The 20,272-nt window shown below is 43.2% G+C and overlaps 1 protein-coding gene across 50 annotated transcripts in view; it reads left to right on the top strand.

The window, feature by feature from the left end:
* The window catches only part of ANK3 (ankyrin 3), a 712,348-nt gene that overhangs the window by 576,744 nt on the left and 115,332 nt on the right, over nucleotides 1-20,272 (top strand). For 34 of the 50 annotated variants that reach the window (XM_089314922.1, XM_089314920.1, XM_089314917.1 and 31 more), the window contains 4 exons: nucleotides 4,236-4,334; nucleotides 4,415-4,513; nucleotides 5,012-5,107; nucleotides 12,030-12,102. In XM_089314922.1, coding sequence (XP_089171048.1) covers nucleotides 4,236-4,334; nucleotides 4,415-4,513; nucleotides 5,012-5,107; nucleotides 12,030-12,102 — 367 coding nt within the window. Of the gene's footprint in view, nucleotides 1-4,235; nucleotides 4,335-4,414; nucleotides 4,514-5,011; nucleotides 5,108-12,029; nucleotides 12,103-12,270; nucleotides 12,334-20,272 lie in introns of all 50 variants that reach the window. The other 16 variants (XM_089314884.1, XM_089314908.1, XM_089314921.1 and 13 more) reach the window with 1 other exon arrangement.

The following is a 20,272-nucleotide window of genomic DNA, read 5'->3' as shown; positions in this document are numbered from 1 at the left end:
GCCTGGTTTTGATTTTATCTTTGTATAAAATGCTGGAAGACCAAGAAAATCTCAGGGGATCTTCACGTATCAAGCGAAGCCGGGCCACTTTTTCTCCTGTTCGCACTTGGAAGTCCCAGGTTTTACACAGCAGAGTGCTGAGACCGGCAGTGTGCTGTGCAAACATCCTGGAAAGCAGTGCAGAGATAAAAGAACCTGGGACAGGAAGGTGAGGCTGTGGCTGGGGTCTGCTCACGCCACAGCTAAGTGGTACTCGGGACGTCCATGAACGGCCCAATAATTGAGGAAATACTGACAGGCTGCGAGGCTTGAAGACCATGCGTTGCGGGGGGGACCGGCGAAACATGAGAAACTCAGGCTGTATCTAGGGCTCTGACCTGTGGACCGGGGTGCTTAGTCACGAGGACCCACTGGTGAGACGGGGGATTAAGGAGCAGCGGCTGGTGGGGAAAGGAGACGGTGAGATTAGCATCAGTGGGCTTGTCGATCAGTAGGTGACCCAGGCGCCACCCAGGGCAGAAAATCCAATAAAATGACTAGCGTGCTGCCCTGGGATGGAGGAAGGGGGCTGGGCTAAAGATCTGGGTTTGAGAGTCAGCAGAATAAATGTAAGCGTCAAGGTTATGCACGTGCTGTGATCAGTGAGGCACAGTGAGGAGCAAACCAAGCCACATCCCTTGGCGTCCATATTTGGTAGTGGATGGAGGAGGGGGAAGAGAACCTGGCCCAGAGCAGCAGGAAAATCAGGGGAGAGTGGGATATGGAACCCCAGGTTATGAAAGACTGGCAAGGAGGGCATTTCAAGTCAGAGAAGCACAAAGCCTGGGCAGTGAGTTGGCACCAAGGGTGTTAGAAAGTAACTTCATTAGCTTAGTAGAGATGGTGGGATGGAGGGCAGATGGTGGGATGGTGGGCAGATGGGAGCAAACAGTGAGGGAAGGGAATTATTTTCAGAAAACTAAGTTATACTATGACGATAACAATAGCCAAAAACAAAAAGAGAAATACTTGAAAGGAGTGCTTTCCAGTTCCGTGATTAGAAAAGTAAATGGGAGGGGCCTCAGATTTGTGGGAAATGCACGTTATACAAAGCTGTGTGTTGATTCCAAAAGTTTTTTACACAGAGATAAAATTCCAATTTTTTCCACAAATTTTTAAAGTATATCCATAAACTAAGAGGAAAGTGCCAGAAGAAAGGACAAAGGTGGATGAAGTTCTGTGAGATGTCAGAAGTAGGACAGGCTGGGCTACCGTGAGAGATGGCAAGTTACTTGCGGTTCTCTTACCATTATGGAAGTAATGCTGATTTCATAATCTTTGCCTTTTCTGCTACATCCAAGTTTTTTTTCCCAGTCGATTCTGAGTCTGTTTGCTCTTCCTGCGCAAATAAGAACCTTTCAGTTCAGCAGGGAGCACACAGCCATCCCTCTGGGTCTTTTCCCAGTCCTCTCTCTGAGTTACTCATTTTCCAAAGACTGAGTACGCACGATAGGCCAGGCGCTATTTTGGGCATGAAATAATAGTAGCTACCACTGCGTGTCAGATACTGTGTATTTGCTAACATGTTTAATCCTATGACAATACTGTGACAAAATTCCATTATGTAATGCTTCAGCCAATGCACAGGGCAGTTCAATAACTTTTCCAAAGTCACACAGATAGCCAGCGGCACAGCTGGGTTCCAGATCCAGTGTGCTTCAGCCATGGCACCCCTTCGCTCCTCTTTTTGAGCAGTCAGAAGATCAGTGGGTAGATAGGAACACCCACGACTTGGTAATAAATAGGAAAATACCTGAAGGAATGTCATCACAGAATCGGGATATGTTTGCCAGGATTTTTTGGGGTGAAGCGAAGACTGCTCAGTCATCTGGGCTATGGCTTTGTTTGTTTGCTTGTTTGTTCAGATATTCAAGAAAGAATAATAGGTCTTTCCAAAATTTATTACTGCTAGTTGGAAAGAATTTCTCAAGTCTTATCTCTCTGGTTGTGTTTGTGCAAGGTGCCATTCTAAATGAGAATGCTGTGACCCCATGAGTGGATGAGTCCACATCTGATCACTCTGAATATAAATTGAATCTTCTTGGCCTTTCCTGTGTGTCATAAAATGCTTTAGTGGAACAGAGAGAAGACCAGCATCCTATAGCACAATGACTAAGGGAGAGAATGGAGGGAGATGAGCTCAGAGTATTCATGGAGAGTGCAGAGGGAACCAGAATCAGATAAGCTGCAGTAGTCCATTTTAACAGCTTAGGGTTTTACTAAGAGTGACATGGGAAACTATGAGGATACGTGGGAACCATACTTTACATGAAAACAATTGAGGTATATTCTAAACAAATACAGTTCTTCCATTTAGCACAGAAGAACTTGAAAAGCTCTTTAATATTTAGATTTTTCAAATATTTTCCTCATTAAAAATTGTTTCATTTTATTTGAAAAGCAGGTTCACTCCTCACATGCCCCCACAGCCAGGTTTTTGGGACAATGTTGACCCCCACTGAACATGGGGATGATGTAACTTCAAGCAGTTAAACTGAAGGACTGATTGTGCAAAGTGTTAGGACGCCCCCTTTAGAAGCAGCATTCTCGCCACAGGTCGTGTGTGAGCTACTCAGTAATGGGAAAGAAGAACCCCGCAGAGCAAGCAGATAGCAGAGGAATTTGCTCCATTGTGCATGAATTGGCTTCAAGAGTTGTCAGTCAGTCCCCCATGTCTGTGTGGTTATGATGAACTTATCATAACCTGGTCAATGTGAGTGTGCTGATGGTTTGGTTCATGGAGCAGAATCTGACTGGAGTCAGCCCTCCAGGGCAGTGCACTCCTGAGGAGGTATCTTGACCTTCCATTATTGGCTGTCGTCTGGACACCCCCTTTTCAAATTCCATGCCTTCATTTGCTGGAACCCCCATAGCCACCCACAAGTGCCATCATACAAGAGATACACACTCCTGAAAACATGGGTCCCCAGCTTGTGGCTGTTTAGAAATGTTGCCATAAGCAGTCAGTGTTTTCCTTTTGGTGCCCTGGTGTCACCCAGGTCATCACAAACAACAGTTGCACAGGGTCTCTGAGAGTGTGTGCGGGTGTCTGTTACCATGGACATGGCCATCTAGGAAAGGATCCAGAATATCCTTACTTTTAAAAATACTTATCTAAAGTTTTATGTATACGCACACATATTGACATATATAACACACACAAGATTCAACTTATACGCACAGAGATCAGATTTGGACTTGCCCATTCATGGGGTGCCTTCCTGTATATACAAGTAGAAGGAGAGTGTTCACAGGAATATACGTGCTTGTAGCTCCTCAAGCGTCAGTAGATGCGAATTTGAGAAACCTTCTTCTCTCAATCAGTGGTTTTCTAATTGTAGGACTCTAGTTAGGAAGTCAGGAAACTCAAAACCCTTCCTTCCTTACTCGTTCACTTGAAACACACAGAGACAGGCAGAAACAGAGAAAGATCTTTCATTCACTGGTTCACTTCCCAAATGCTCGCAACAGCCAGGGCTGAATCCAGGAGCCCAGAAGTCAGTCTGGGAGTCTCACAAGAGTGGCAGGGACATAACCACTTGGCGTCATCACCAGCTGCCTCCCAGGGTGCACACTGGTAGGATGCTGCAATTGGAAGCGGAGCCTGGACTGGAACCCAGGTACTCTGCTATGGGACGTGCCAGAAGTGCGTGACCCAGAGCAAGCACACGCTTCTTGGACCAGCTGAACCACACTAGCTTCTTCCTACTTTGTGTTCCTGTGCTTCTTCCTGTCTCTGTCATGCCTACTGACAGTCACTGCTGCCTTGCATTGTCATTTCTTCATATTTTCTGCCTGCATTGTAAGCTTTTGGACAGTAGAGTGTTGAATCAACTGTAGCTGGTCCGTCCAGAAAGCACCCTTTCGACCCTCAATAAGCAGCCACCAGACCAGTCTGTCTAGGCTGTCGCTTGCTCCAGTTTCCATTTGTATCTTAAAAATTTGTTGTCTGAATAAAATGAGATAATATGAGAGAGAGCACTTGGAAGTTAAATACCTATTTGTATGTGTGATGGTATTGTTACTTCTGAGACCAGCTCTGAGAAATATCATGGGCACTTTTCTGAGGATGGAGGAGGGAAAAGAACTAGTTTTTCCTGTTCATAAATAAAGATGAAATAATTCAGCTTCTGTTTAGGAGAACTGTGATTAAAGTTATCCTTATGATATGTGAGTTTTAACAAATGTGCTTACAGATGGGATACACACCGCTACATGTAGGCTGCCACTATGGCAACATCAAGATCGTGAATTTCCTGTTGCAGCATTCTGCGAAGGTGAACGCCAAGACAAAGGTGAGCACCTCTCTTTGTTTCTGCCGAAGGATTGATGTGTGTGGCAAAGGGACAGTCATTTCTTCTGCTTTCCTCTGCAGAACGGGTACACGCCACTGCATCAGGCAGCACAGCAGGGACACACACACATCATAAACGTCTTGCTGCAGAACAATGCCTCCCCCAATGAGCTCACTGTGGTAAGAGCAGAAGGCGAGCCCGAGGGAAGAGGGAGGAGGTAGATCGGACTCTCGGGTCCTCTTAGGCTTCCATTGTCCCCCGCGGTTGCTTTTTTTACTGTCCCTACAAGGCATTAAGAGAACATTCGGTAGAATGAGGGGAAAAGGACAATGACCATAGCATTGTGAGCTGTTCGGAGAGACATATGATCACTGTTTGATACTTTATTGCATTGCCACCTAGTAGGAAGTACATCTGTAAGAAAGAAAAAGTGTCTGTTTCGTTGATTGCTGACTGAGAACATTGGAAAGCCTCTTGGGTTCCACGTGTAGCTGCCCAGACGCCGCTGTATTAGTAGAAACAGGTTAGGTGGGTTTTGTGCAAGGCAGTGTCTAAAGAAACAGGTTTCTGTGCCCGACAGTGGGATGGGTCTGATGAGACACTGAGCTTGCATTTGTATAGGCGAACCGTGTGGAGTAGGGCTTGTTAATCCCCTGTGCACGTTTTCCTGTTGCCAGAATGGGAATACTGCTCTGGCCATTGCCCGACGCCTTGGCTACATCTCCGTGGTCGACACTCTGAAGGTGGTGACTGAAGAGACCATAACCACAACTGTAAGTAATGGGCAGAGCACCTTGCTCTCCTGTGGTTTATTCATGTATTTGGAACAGAGTTACAGAGAGAAAGGGAGGGAGAGGGAGAGACTGTCCATCACCTGGGTCACTTCCTAGATGGCTGCAATTGCCAGAGTTGGGTCAGGCCAAAACCAGGAGCCAGGAGCTCCATCCTGGTCTCCCACTTGTGCAACAGGGCCGCAAGCACTTGGGCCGTCTGCTGCTGCTTTCCCCAGCCCATTAGCAGAAGCTGGATCAGAAGTAGAGCAGCTGGGACTCGAGCCAACACCCATGTGGAATGCCAGATTTACCCTTGGTGCCACAACGCTGGCCCTCAAAATTTGAAATATTAAAAATTACCTTTTATAAAGTTGTATTCAAAACTATAGAGTTGTTTGTTCTGTATTAATTGTATTATTTGTATTAATTGTATTGATTATGTTTTGATAGGAAAATCCTTAATAAAAGGATGGTGAAGAAAGATATGTTTTTAACATCCCTTTCTTAGTAGTGTAAGAAAGGTGAAAGGTCTTAGTTCCTTAAAATATTTTCTTATACAAAATGATATGTGAATAGATTATCATCATTGTAAAAAATTACTGATAACATTAATATTGGTTTTGAACTTTTCTCGCTTCTCTTCTGCCTATTGGAATTTTAAAAATTGTTGAAAACTGTAGGATAGTTGATTAAAATTTGAAACAAATCTTTACTAGGAGGTCCTATTGCATCAGAAACAGTTTATAAGCTGCAGCCTCGAGGGTAAATCCTTTCCCTTCAAGCACATTGGGCACAGTTGAACTTGTGTAACTTTGGAATCATGAACAGATATTACACCATATCTCAGGCTTATTTGAGTTATTCCTGACTTCATGACTCAACACATAGGCGTGAGATTGACTCTGCACAGTGTAAGTTTACGGCTTGAAAACATGTGGAATTAGGAGTCCTCTCTCCTTTTCTCTTCTGCCATCCTACAGCCTGAAGGAAGGCATAACTTGTGCCTGAAAAACACTGTTTTCGATGTTTTACGTAAGAAACATGGGATAAATCCTCAAATGTTGCTTTCATGCACCTCTTGAGTATTTCATGATCTTAAAATCTGTTATTAAATTATCAACGATTGAAGCCGGTGCTGGGGCAGCGTAGGTTAAGCCTCAACCTGTCGCACTAGCATTCCGTATGGGTGCTGGTTCAAGTCCCTGCTGCTCCACTTCCAATTTAGCTCCCTGCTAATGTGCCTGGGAAAGGAGTGGAAGATGGCCCGAGTGCGTGGGCCTCTGTACACATGTGGGAAACATGGAAGAAGCTCCTGGTTCTGGGCTTCAGAATAGCCCAGCTTCAGCCGTTGGGGCCATTTGTGGAGTGTACCAGCAGATGGAAGACCTTTCTCTCTCACTCTTTCTCTCTGTGACTCTGCCTCTCAAATAAATAAATAATTTTAAAAAATAAATAATCAAGGCCGGCACCATTCTAGTCCCGGTCGGGGCGCCAGATTCTGTCCCGGTTGCCCCTCTTCCAGGCCAGCTCTCTGCTGTGGCCAGGGAGTGCAGTGGAGGATGGCCCAAGTCCTTGGGCCCTGCACCCCATGGGAGACCAGGAGAAGTACCTGGCTCCTGCCATCGGATCAGCGTGGTGCGCCAGCCGCAGCGGCCACTGGAGGGTAAACCAACGGTAAAGGAAGACCTTTCTCTCTGTCTCTCTCTCTCTCTCTCTCACTGTCCACTCTGCCTGTCAAAATAAATTAATAAATAATCAAAAAAGTTTAAACAAATAGTTTTTATACCTTAATTTTATAGCTATCCCATACAGCTGTGTATAGGATGGGGAAAAGGACAAGTGTCACAATGCTATAAAATATTTAAAGTCATTGCCATAAACATGTAAGACTTCTATTTTAGTGTTAGCAAATTGAAACTTGAATAGTAGTTCCAAATGTAAAACCTCATTTCATGGGATGTAAATGACTTTCTTACATATCAGAAAATTTCAAAATGTTTCTTTTAAATTGAAAACTTTTAGGAGAGGGTCCAATGCTGTGGCCGATGTTGTAGTGGGTAAAGCAGTGGGTAAATGCAGTGCCAGCATCCCAAATGGGCGCTAGTTCAAGTCTCGGCTGCTCCACTTCCTATCCAGCTCTCTGCTATGGCCTGGGAAAGCTGTAGAAGATAGCCCAAGTCCTTGAGCCCCTGCACTTGAGTGGGGGACCCAGAGGAAGCTCCTGGCTTTAGATGGGCGCACCTCTGGCTATTGCGGCCAGTTGGGGAATGAACCAGTGGATGGAAGACCTCTTTCTTTCCCTCTCTGCCTCTCCTCCTCTCTGTGTAACTCGGACTTTCAAGTAAATAAATAAGTCTTAGAAAGGAAAAGGCCAGCGACGCAGCTCAATAGGCTAATCCTCCGCCTAGCAGTGCCGGTACCCCGAGTTCTAGTCCCGGTCGGGGCGCCGGATTCTGTCCCGGTTGCCCCTCTTCCAGGCCAGCTCTCTGTTGTGGGCCGGGAGTGCAGTGGAGGATGGCCCAAGTGCTTGGGCCCTGCACCCCATGGGAGACTAGGATAAGCACCTGGCTCCTGCCTTCAGATCAGCGCGGTGTGCCGGCCGCAGCGGCCATTGGAGGGTGAACCAACGGCAAAGGAAGACCTTTCTCTCTGTCTCTCTCTCTCTCTCTCTGTCCACTCTGCCTGTTAAAAAAAAAAAAAAAAAAAAAAAAAGGAAAAGAAAACTGTTAGGCAAAAGTAGAGTTATACGTAGAAAAAGTAAAATCTTCAGAAAATCCAAAACAGAGGAACATCTCAAGGCTCAGGTTCCCATCAGGAGGCGTCACTCGCACTGAGAAGTGCCGTTTGCACTCCTAGCATCCCCCGCTGCCCTGGCTGCTGTCTTTTCCGCAGCAGAGAAGACAGTATGCTTACTAACAGGAAAACATCAGATTGCCTCGTTAATGGAGAAAATGAGGCTCCCGCCAAATGCAGTGCTCGTACTGATTAGGAAGAGTCCATGGAAGTCCCTCATACAGTCCAGCATTGTGGAATTTGAGACTTTGTCCCGCGCTGAGACACCATCTTGTCAGCCTTGCTTTAGCAGTTAGGTGTAGATTAGCATAGACAAGATTGACGCAATGCAGGGTGGAGCCTGTGATCTTAAGCTCATAAACACAGGCATGATCTTTGTGCAGCCATTATCTCTGTAAGCAGACTGTGTTTCAAAGCCTTGAAGAGAAGAATGACTTTCCTTGGGAGCACAATGAATGATGTGGTATTTCTGAGAAAGACGCTGTAGTTAGTGTGATGACAATCATGGCGGTGTAAGAAACTACTGGATAGAAGCTGATTTATCAAAAGATATGAATCTTTTATTTTTAAAGATTTATTTATTTGAAAGGCAGAATGACAGAAAGGGAGAGAGAGGGAGAGAGAGAGAGATTCCGCCTGCCAATTTACTCCCTAAATACCCACAACAGCTGAGGATTGGGTGGGGCTGAAGGCAGAGCCGGAAACTCCACCTGGCACTCCCACGTGGATGGCAGGGATCCAGACACTTAGGTCACCTTCTGCTACCTTCCAAAGTGCATTAGCAGGGAGTTGATTGGAAGAGAGAGAGTCAGGACTTGAATCAGGCACTCAAATATGGGATGTCTACGTCCTAAGTGCAGGCTTAATGTACTGCACCACACCAGTCTGAACATGTGAATCTTACCTGTGTAACCTGCACTGTTTAAAGTATCCGGTTCTCTAGAATCAATGAGCCCAGTCTCCGTGGTCACCTTGATATTTGTTGCTGATGCCATTCTCTAATAAAAGGAAACAGAGCTCCTTGAAGAGAGGCTGAATCTAGGATCAGGGCAAGAAATACACAAGTTGAGCCTGAAACTTCTGATAGAGCTAAAAATTAAGGAATACTCCCACCACTACCGAAAATAAATATATAATCAAATACAAACATATAATGATGGAGGTATGTCAAAGGGACATGGGAATCAATTGGGAGAGTTCCCAGTGGCAAAAACTAGAGTGGTTTGAGCAAAAATAACTAAATAAAATAGTATTGAAGAATAGCACAAAGTCAAATATCCTTGAATCCATACAGATAAAAATAAATGATTGAAGGACCCACTGTGTTGCAACAGGTTAAGCTTCCACCTGCAACACCGGTATCCCATGTGGGCACTGATTTGAGTCCCGGCTGCTCCACTTCTGATCTGGTTCACTGTTAATGAGCCTGGGACAGCAGCAGAAGATGGCCAAAGTCCTTGGGGCCCTTGTCACTCATGTGGGACACCTGGATGGAGTTCCTGGCTCCTGGCTTCAGCCTGACCCAGCCCTAGCCTTTGCAGCCATTTGGAGAATGAAGCAGTGGATGGAAGACCTTTCCCTCTCCCTCTCTCTCCTTCTGTAACTCTGACTTTTGAATAAATAAATCTTTAAAAGATTCAATAAGTGGAAAACAAGACACAGATTTGTCAGGGACAAAGAATTCCAAAATAATTTACAGAAGTACTTCTTTCTCAAGAAAGTAAAACTGACGCATGGGTTAAGCATTAATGATTTCTCTCCAAGGAACCACTGAGGTAGGGGAAGATAAGGTAGCCATACAGTAGAGAAACCTTACAACCACTGCCTTGACCAGATGATCTGGATCAATATCCACAGTGAGAAGCCGTATGGTCAGTGGATGGTGTGTGTCCTTGATCCAATGGGGTAAAAATCATACTCACGTCTGCCATCTTCTTCCCAAAAACATATAATCCCGGTTTTATCATGAAAAGGGGAGAGGAATGAAGCAGACCACAACTGAGGGCTGTTGTACAGAATATCTCGCTGGTAGCTCTAACAACTGCCATATTCATCAAAAGCAAGGATTGTACAAGAATCAGCCAAGAGAAGTCCAGGGAGATATGGCAACAAAATGTAACATGGTATCCTGGATAGGAACTTGGGACATAAGGGTCCACTAGTCAAAAAAAAATATATATATATATAAATTTTTTAAAGATTTTATTCATTTGAGAAGCAGATTGCAGAGAGGTCTTCCATCCACTGGTTCACTCCCCAAATGGCTGCAACACCCAGAGCTGGGCTGATCCAAAGCCAGGGGCCAGGAGCTTCTTCCAGGTCTCCCATGTGGGTACAGGGGCCCAAACACTTGGGCCATCTTCTACTGCTTTCCTAGGCCATTAGTAGGGTACAGGGGCCCAAACACTTGGGCCATCTTCTACTGCTTTCCTAGGCCATTAGTAGGGTACAGGGGCCCAAACACTTGGGCCATTTTCTGCTTTCCTAGGCCATTAGTAGGGTACAGGGGCCCAAACACTTGGGCCATCTTCTACTGCTTTCCTAGGCCATTAGTAGGGAGCTGAATCAGAAGTGGAGCAGCTAGGATCCGAACCAGTGCCCATATGGGATGCTGGCACCACAGGTGAAGGCTTAACTTACACCAAAGTGCCAACCCCTAAAATATAAATTTTAATAATGTCTCAGTGTCAGTTCATTAGTCATGACAAATGTACCATACTAATTTAATATTCTAATAATAATGGAACTTGGTATAGGATACATGGGAACACTTTATCCTAGCTTCACAATTTTTCTGTAACTCTGAAAGTGTTCTAAATTAAAAGCTTATTTTTTAAAACATGCTCAGTTGCAATCCATGCTGCAAGAGGCACCGACTAATGCTCTTTTTGAGCCCAGTAATTGGGGCCAGGAGCTGTAAATCACATTTACCAAGAATAGGCCCTAAGAAACAATTTGTACCCTTTCTTAATTTTAACAACCTGGCTTTTCTTTTCCATTGTCTTACTGAAATGTGTATTTTATCTCCTGCAGTTAGTCTTTTCTATGCTCAGAATTGAAAATTAAAACGAAAGTCATGAAGAGTGTCTCATAAATGATGCTCTCAGTGACTTTTAGGTGGCTATACTCTATGTAGGTATAAAGTTATCAAAGAGTAAGTGGAAGAGTCAGTGAGGCCTTGGCTCGGTGATACACTATTCTTCACATTGTTTGCAGTCTAAAGTGATCCTGCGAATGCATGACTTCTAAAGTGCTTTTATACACACACACACACACACACACACACAGTTGGGAAAAGTATGCATTTTATGCAGTTGCTTTGATTTATCCTAGGAATTAGAATAACACATAAGAGGAGAACACAGAATACGTAAAAAGCTCATCACAAGTAATACAGACGTATTCTTGCTGTGCCTTTGGCCTATCTTCAGTCAGAACCTTTATTGAAATGTGCTTGTAGATTCATCAGACCATGAAAAAGTACAGCAATGGTATAGGAGTGGAGATAAATTTTCCCTGCAAAAGACTTATTACATTCCTAAATCTTGGTTTCTTTAAAAAAGATTACTTACTTGAAAGGCAGAGTGAGAGACAAGGAGGGCGAGACACAATTACAGATCTCCCATCTGCTGGTTCACTCCCCACGTGGCCACATTAGCGGAGGCTCAGCCAGAGCAGAGGCAGAAGCCAGGAACTCCATCTAGGTCTCCCATGTGAGTGGCAGGGGTTCAAGCACTTGAGATTTCTTCCACTGCCTTCCCAAGCAAATTATCAGGGAGCTGGATTTGGAAGCAGGGTACCCAGACTTGAACTGGCACTCTGATTTGAGATGTGGGCATCCCAAGTGTGGCTTTTCCCACTGAGCCAGAATACCAAGACCTAAAGCTTCTAAGTTACTATGTTTTGCCACAAGAAGCCTCTCTCTGTGCATAGCTCTGTGCCACATATAAGGCCAGGACCTCATTGCCACTAAGAGACAACAACTTGGATGCTGTTGTATATGTGCAAGCTTCAAGATATTCAACACTTCAATCACACAAGAAACTTGCTGATTAATTTAGAAAAAAAGTCTTAATAAAATATATAGGCTGCTCATACTAACACAGCTTCCTTTTTTTTTTTTAACTAGACCATCACAGAGAAGCACAAAATGAATGTTCCAGAAACAATGAATGAAGTTCTTGATATGTCTGATGATGAAGGTATGAAAATGTCCTTTCAGTGCATAATAATTATGAGTAACTGTGTAGTTTTTGTTTCCTGGAGAAAAATTCATTGCAAAAATATTTTTGAAAATGTTGGGATGTTTTGTTGTCATATCAAGAGTATATGTACTTCGTACACTTATATTGTTCACTTAAATCATGCAGTGCGTAAAGCCAACGCCCCTGAAATGCTCAGTGATGGCGAATATATCTCAGATGTTGAAGAAGGTACTTGTACGTTTTTATTGTAGTGAAACTTAACTACCAACTTTATCTTTCACTTCTTATCTCTGAACATAACACTTTTACAGACGCTAACTTTTCATATTAATCTTGAAATTATTAATTTCTGTACCATTTAGAGAGTATATTCGGTAGTACTGATTTCTTTGAGTCATCTTTCATTGAACCCATTTTCCAACTTCAGATACAAAAGCATAACTAATTACTTGGGTTATTTTCTTCCCACTTGTTTCTATCAGACAGAAAATTGACATTGTCATTGTTTACATCTGTACTCTAGAAAAGGAAAATTGATTAGTGTTTATAGTTAAAATATGATTTTAAATAAGTAAGAGCAGTCATCCTGACAGGTAAGGGAGAATAAACTCCTGTCTTTTGCAAGAAAATGGGTGCAGCTGGAAACCATTATACTTACTGAAATAAGCCAGTCCCCAAAAAGACAAATACCATATGTTGTTCCTGATCTGTGGTAACAACTAGAGTACCTAAAATGTAATGTATAGGAGTGAAATTGACATTTTGAGATTTGATGAGTGCTTACAGCTCTTGTCTCCACTACTTAGGAACAGTGTTTTTCTTACTATTTGCTGAACTCTACTTAGTGTAGGGTTGATCTTTTGAGTATAAAGTAAAGTGAAAGTAGATCATTGTAAAATTTAAGGCAGGGAATAAGAGAGGAAGGAGGAAGAAGGGTTGGAGCGTGGGTGGGAGGAGGGTGGTGTGGAAATTATTACTATGTTCCTAAATCTGTATATATGAATTACATTAAACTTATTTACCTTAACAATTTTTTAAAAAGAGATTTACTCTAGGTTTTATAGTAAAAGCAACTTTCGATGTCCAAATAAAAATGAAAACACAACCTGAACAAAACTGTTCAAAATACTATTTTTCAGTAATGATTTAATGAAAGAGATCAAAACATGATTGTAGCTATATTTCATCTGTTTAAAGAAGCTGTGTTCAGCCTTATTTAAGCATTAATATTTTAGCCAACTCATATATATTTATGAGAGACATGTTTTAAAAGGTCCATTGGAAAACTAACATTTTCGTAGCAAATCAATATCGTGAGGATGGTAGATTTTGATACCTTACTGGTGGAATTTATACTACATTTAAGTTTCTTCCTTGGATTGCTTGTCTTACCAACACTACCTTCTCCCTTATTCCCCCTCCATTTGCACCTCTCATGGAGTGTTTTTCTCTCAGGTTAGTCTTAGGGTCACTTGTCTGTTTTTGCCTTTTAGTGATCTTCCCTCTTTTCATTGTTGGTTCCCCCTTTTAATTAGGACAAATCTCCTTGGGAACATAACTAATGGAAAAGCCTATCTGATTCAAAGTCACTTTAACCTTTTTGACATCCAGTGATTGCCTACAGCAAGTGCGTTGTGGCTGGGGACTGCACACCATAAAAACTAATGTCCTGGTGGTCGTTCAGGGACTTGGGAGAAGCTGCCTATTATTTGTAAATGTTGTGATAAACGATAAAGACTTTTACATACTTTCTGTTTCTCTAAGACATCAGCTATTCATTTACCTTTTTTTCTATCCTCAAATGGTTGGGATTTGCATCTTCTTTAGAGCTTTTAGAATAATATGTCTCATAGTCATATTGCAAGACAACATTTCCGATTAATTTCTTCGATGCGAAAAGAAAAACGTTGTCCTTACAAGGATGTATACATACACAAACTATGATGTCAAAAGTTTGTTTTTTCAAATATAATAAGAGAGTCATAGACCTAAAAATCTACTGATGTTTTTATAAAATATCCAAAGTTAGCCACATCTCTAATGAGAGGCCAAGTTTGAATGGACAGCCTTATTTTGATAACTAGCCAAATAATTTCAAGGAAGAGAAGTTTTTAATTTCCAGATTTGAATGTAATTGATCAAGCTGTTTGGCTGGAAAGGACAATCATCTCCTTTACATTCAGCTCCCCTTAGGAATTGGAAATTAGCAAATTTTAATTCTCATTTTATCCATCTTTCTTTAAACTCTTGACCCTTACTTTATGGGTATGCCCATGGACTGTTGGGGTCAAGTAGCTTTTGATCATGATGTTGTAGAATTTAGTGTTGAAAAGGATTTGCGAACCATTACTCATGTCAACGTGCACTCAGTGCCAGCATCTCATCTGTTTGGAGCCCCTGTGCCTCTGTGACACAGACGGTAGAAATCCCCGATTCGCAAGCTGCCTGGTCCATTCCGGACAACTTCTTTAAAACATTTTCATTTTATTGAAGTTCCTGTAGCTTCTACTTATTGATTCAGGTGCTGATGTATTTGACCAGAGAGCACTAGTTTCAAACTGGTGTTTAGAGTAAAATCCACCTCTTCCATGTGGTATTCCTTTGGATATTTGAAAATACTTTTCCTATTTCTTCTTAGTCGTATTGTTTCCAGGCCTATCATTGCCACTTCCTTCTACCATTCCCCTCACCAACCTGGTCACTCTCCTGTGCATGTTTGAACTTGTCTGTATCCATCTGGAACTGAGATGGCCAGAACAGAACACTTATGGATCTATTGCTTTCTCCATGGAAGACATTAAGTCTCGTATTGAAGACCAAGATATTTCTGCGGTGATGGGAGACATTTAACTAATTATTAATATTACTATTAACTAAGGTCCCTACATTGTCTTTAGCTGAGCTCCAGCAAACCACATTTGCCCTGTCATGTATCTATGCTTCCCTGCAGACATTTGTATTTTTTTATTGCTGCAAATCCCAAAGCCAACCATTTTGAAATTGAATTCTAAAGGAACCCCTGCAATGATAATGATGGTTTTTACTTCCAGCTCATGTGTCTACTAGCCTCACCTGAGCTTTGCCATTTTAGTTAGATTTAGTGCTGCTGAGTCGGCCCTGATTCAGCTGTGGCATATGTTTATTTCCATGAAACCAAAGGCGGGTTAGGAATAGATCACTGTACACGAACTAGTGAGAAGTGATCCTGCTGGTAACTCTGGATCCTGGGGTTATCGGCAGCTTTTGAATGAAAAGAACAGTGATGAATATCTGCTGCCAGTTGACCTCGTAGCAACAGAGAGGAATGAGTTTGCAATGTGAAAAAATAAAATGTTAGTCCTAAATTACAAAAACAGAGTAAATATGAAGGGAGCAAGGCCAACAGTAGTTTTTTAGTTTTCATTTTCCTCTTTGCTTTCTCCTCCTCTCTCTTATCTGTGGTCCACTCTGAGTAAGTGAAAGAGTGCTTAGGTCCATTTCTTAGAAAAATTGAGGAAAACAAGGCTAGACAATGTTATCATTTAATGACCTGGGGAAGCAATAGAGTCAAGATACAGAGTAGAACAATGGTGGAAGTATTAGCCAAGTGCAGCAGTCCCAGAAAATTGCCAAAGAAACCTCATTTAATGCAGATTTAAAAACTCTGGCCTTGTGTAGGTGAAGGATTGGAAAAGCTCCTCAAAGGGGTAGGCAGACTTATGGGTATCTCAGTGTTCTACAGTCTTCTGACCTAGGCAGTATCACATTCATATAACAGTAATGCACATAAAAATTAATATCTTCAGTGTTAGTTAGATTCTGATGTTTTGCAATTCAGCTTATAAAATAAGAATAAGAGAGAGAGTGCATGAAAAGAAAAAGTAGGGAGAAGGAAGAGAGAACAGAGAGAGAGGGAAGAGAGCAAGAGAGAGGGAGAGAAAGGAAGAAAATTGAGATCAAAGTTCAAGTTGTCTTCTAGTTTCACGGATTTTCATGGTGCCAAATGTTCAACCCGGGCCTTAAATCTTAAATTCCTCAAAATGTATTTTCTAGGTTGAAAAAAAAGTACACAATAATATTTTAGCTTGCAGAATTGTAGTGAGTAAGGATATAGTTATGTATTTAAAGAACTGTAGATGGGCCGCGGCTCACTAGGCTAATCCTCCGCCTAGCGGCGCCGGCACACCAGGTTCTAGTCCCGGTCGGGGCGCCGGATTCTGTCCCGGTTGCCCCTGTTCCAGGCCAGCCCTCTGCTGTGGCCAGGGAGTGCAGTGGAGGATGGCCCAGGTGCTTGGGCCCTGCACCCCATGGGAGACCAGGAAAAGCACCTGGCTCCTGGCTCCTGCCATCGGATCAGCGCGGTGCACCGGCCGCGGCGGCCATTGGAGGGTGAACCAACGGCAAAGGAAGACCTTTCTCTCTGTCTCTCTCTCTCACTGTCCACTCTGCCTGTCAAAAAAAAAAAAAAAAACCAAAAAAAAACTGTAGATGGGACATTATGAGAAATGGAATTCAGCCATGCAAACTGGAAACCAAAAAGGCAGCCAACTCTATGAAAATTGACTCTTCTGAATAGGTTTATGAGACAACAGCTGGGTCAGACAAACTCATGCTTGGAAGAACTGTCTAACTCCTAACTACTTAAAAATGTGATAGATCTGCAAAATCTTTCAAGATTGAAAGTAGACACTAAATAGTAAAAGAAAAAAGAGGCTAAGAGATCACCATCAGGTAGGTATAAGTTTGAGATACGATAAACCAATAAGCTTCAGCTATTAGAGTGACTTGAAGGGTAAGGAGACTAAGGCTCAGCTGACCTTGTGCCGGATTTGGTCCTCAGGGGAAACCATAGTAAGCTAAAGTCCACAGAAATTTCAAAGAACTAAAGTGGGAGGTTGCGGGTGTAGGCCACTCCTGCCCGTTGTGGAAGGTAAGTCTAAGTAAAGGCTGTTTGGTTGACCTAGCCAGGATAGTGACCAGCTGGATAAGAGGATGGATCTCACACTCCTTGGTTTTAGGTAATTTCTTTCAATGCTACTCTACCTTGACCTATTTTCATACATGCAAAATCCAAGAACACATTATTTTTAACTTCAAATAAAAGTGTCTAGTCAGGAAAAGGAATAAATCATGATCATGAAAATTATCACAAGGTAATCATAATTATTTTTAAAGATCTTTATAAGACTGCAGTAGAAGTACTATCACTTTCTCTATTTTATTTTTTTTAAGATTTATTTGAAATTGAATGGCCTGGGGAATTACAGACAGGCAGAGGGAGAGAGAGATCTTTTATCTCTGGTTGACTCGCAGATGGCCACAACAGCCAGAGCCGGGCCAATCTGAAGCCGGAGTCAGGAGCTGCTCTGGGCCTGCCATGGAGGTGCAGGGGCCCTAGGACTTGGGCCATCTTCTGCTGCTTTCCCAGGCCATAGCAAAGAGCTGGATTGGAAGAGGAGCAGCCAGGTCTCAAACCGGCACCTGTATGGGATGCTGGCACTGCAGGTGGCAGCTTTACGCACTGTGCCACAATGCTGGCCCCTCTCTGACTATTTTCACAAAATAAATATGCAAATCAGTGTGGAAACTCAAGTAAAATAAATATAATTTTGAACAAATCTTTAAGAACTCAAACACAGCAGTTTTAGTAAACGTATCAGAGTAGTCTCAATGAGAAGAGAATAAACAGAATTTGGTCAATAAGAAGTGGGATGTATTACTTTGGGAAATGTGAAGCTACATCTAAGAAAACTAGTAGAAAATATCTTGCAGTACTTTGTCAAGTCACTGAAATACCAGAAACAAAAGACAAATCTTGGTCTTTATTATATCCCAAGATCCTAGCGTGGTGCCTGGCACATAGATCTTCAAGTCCTGTTTGGTTGCATGGAAGTGAAGGGAGACTCGAAGGAAGGGCAGGTTTATGGGTTCCTGAGAACGGGGAGGCTGAGGAGATTGGCCTGCCATGCTCCTTCTCCTTCACATTAAATCCTTTCCTGCTGAGGCTGTCCCAGGTGATCCACTGAATTCATAAAGGCTTCAAAAGGATTTTCAAGCTGTATCTGCATCTCAAAGAACAGCTGATGAATTTAAGAGAATTTCCAGCTGAAGAAAAAGATCTGTGCCTGGGACAAGGGCCTTATTTATAACAGTTTGTTCTCTCATTGAAGTCCTGTCTTTGAAATGGGTTTGCTTAGAGCCTGTCACCCACACTGTCCACTTAGCGAGCTATGCACATTTCCACTTAGACTCCCCCAGAGGCATGCACGCATCATGCCCTAACAGCATCCTTCAAGCCAGTGTTTCCTCCCTCCCTTTCCCCTCTCTCTAAATTGGCCCATCACCCCAGCCAAAGCCTTTTCTTACCCCCTATTTCCCATCCATCACGGCTCATATCACTTGCACTTCCAGATGACGTGGCAAACCCCGCTTGTCTCCATCAGCACCGCCCCAGTCCGAGCTCACCACCATTCCTCACGTGGAACACCGTGGGAAGTCCAGGTCTCCACTCCCACTCTTGCCCTTCCATGCAGCCTGCTGCACAGCATCCGCAGCAGTCATTTAAAGAGAGAAATTGTGCCTCATTGTCCCCCTCTCCCACGTGAAACCTCCCAGTGCTTTCAGTTATCCTGCTGAGAATCATTCACGCTGCTGCGGGTAATTGTCATTCTTTTATCTTCTTGTCTACATCATGTGCTGTGGCATGCCTGTGTTGGAACTGTCACCGACAAGTTGCTTCAGACCTTCCTATCCACATATGTGTCCTGGAACACATACGCCTACGTTTCTGCAGGGTGTAGACCTAGCTGTGTAATGGCTGGGTTGTAGGTTAGGCAAGGCCCAACAGAATTCATCAAAGACACGTGACAATAAACCAGGACTATAAATTAGATAAGAAGATAATAAAAATAAAGGCCAGGAAAAGGAATATTTTAAAGAAAGTGATGACCTTGAGAAAGGAGGAGGAGGCAGTGACCAGGATGGGGAGGATGGAGGGCTTCTCAGGTGCTGATGACATTTCTTTCTTGACTTGGATAGTGTGAATTTTATAACCATTTGTTTATTTTTTTTATTTTTTATTTTTTGACAGAGTGGACAGTGAGAGAGAGAGACAGAGAGAAAGGTCTTCCTTTGCCGTTGGTTCACCCTCCAATGGCTGCCACAGCCGGCGCGCTGCAGCTGGCGCACCGCGCTGATCTGATGGCAGGAGCCAGGTGCTTCTCCTGGTCTCCCATGGGGCGCAGGGCCCAAGCACTTGGGCCATCCTCCACTGCACTCCCTGGCCACAGCAGAGAGCTGGCCTGGAAGAGGGGCAACCGGAACAGAATCCGGCGCCCCGACCGGGACTAGAACCCAGTGTGCTGGCACCGCAAGGCGGAGGATTAGCCTATTGAGCCGCGGTGCCGGCCAACCATTTGTTTAAATGTAGGTCTATATTTTATGTACTCACCTCTGTGGTGGATGTATTTCATGATAAAAGGAACCGCCCCCCAGTAATACAAATACACCCCTGAATTAGTACGCACCAAAAACTTTCCCAAGCCTTTACGCTGCACATAGCATCATTTCACTCCCTTACCATGGTTGGTAGGTAAGTCCTGTATGACCTGGCCCCTGGCTACCTCTCAGTCACATCAGCCTGCTGGTGTGATTTTTGTTAGTCCTCACCTCATTTTATTACCCATAAATTCTAAAGGTTAGCAGACTTTTCCTGTAAAGAGCTGGTGATGAGTATTTTTAAGTGTTCTGGCCATGTGGCTCTCTGTGGCATCTCCTCAACTCCACCTTTTTAACACAAGAGTAGCCAGAAACAATAACACAACAGATGGGCATGACTGTGTGACAATAAAACTTTATTTAGAAAAATTGCCCAGAGGCTGGATTTCAACCATGGATTATAGTTTGCCAAGTCATGATTAATGCTGTTTTTCCTTCAAATTGGGAAATTAGCTCCATGGCAACAGGGCTGTTCTAGTCCATGTCATAGCTCACAGAATATATATATCATGCCTTCATGCATGAAGGATGCATCCGTTGGCTTAACATACCGGTTTCTGTCCCTCCACCCCCACTCCCAGGGTTCCATCTAAATGATCACTTGTAACATTACAAATAAGTCCTTACCATTCTTGGAAATTTTCCATGTCCTAAGTGTTACTCTAGACATATTATGCATAATGTCAATGAA

The sequence above is a fragment of the Oryctolagus cuniculus genome, chromosome 15 (genome assembly GCF_051225735.1).
Source record: "Oryctolagus cuniculus isolate XC-2025 breed Fujian yellow rabbit chromosome 15, ASM5122573v1, whole genome shotgun sequence".
Classification (NCBI taxonomy): domain Eukaryota; kingdom Metazoa; phylum Chordata; class Mammalia; order Lagomorpha; family Leporidae; genus Oryctolagus; species Oryctolagus cuniculus.
The sequence above is the reverse complement of the archived record's forward strand: the minus strand, read 5'-3'. Positions and strand labels throughout refer to the sequence as shown.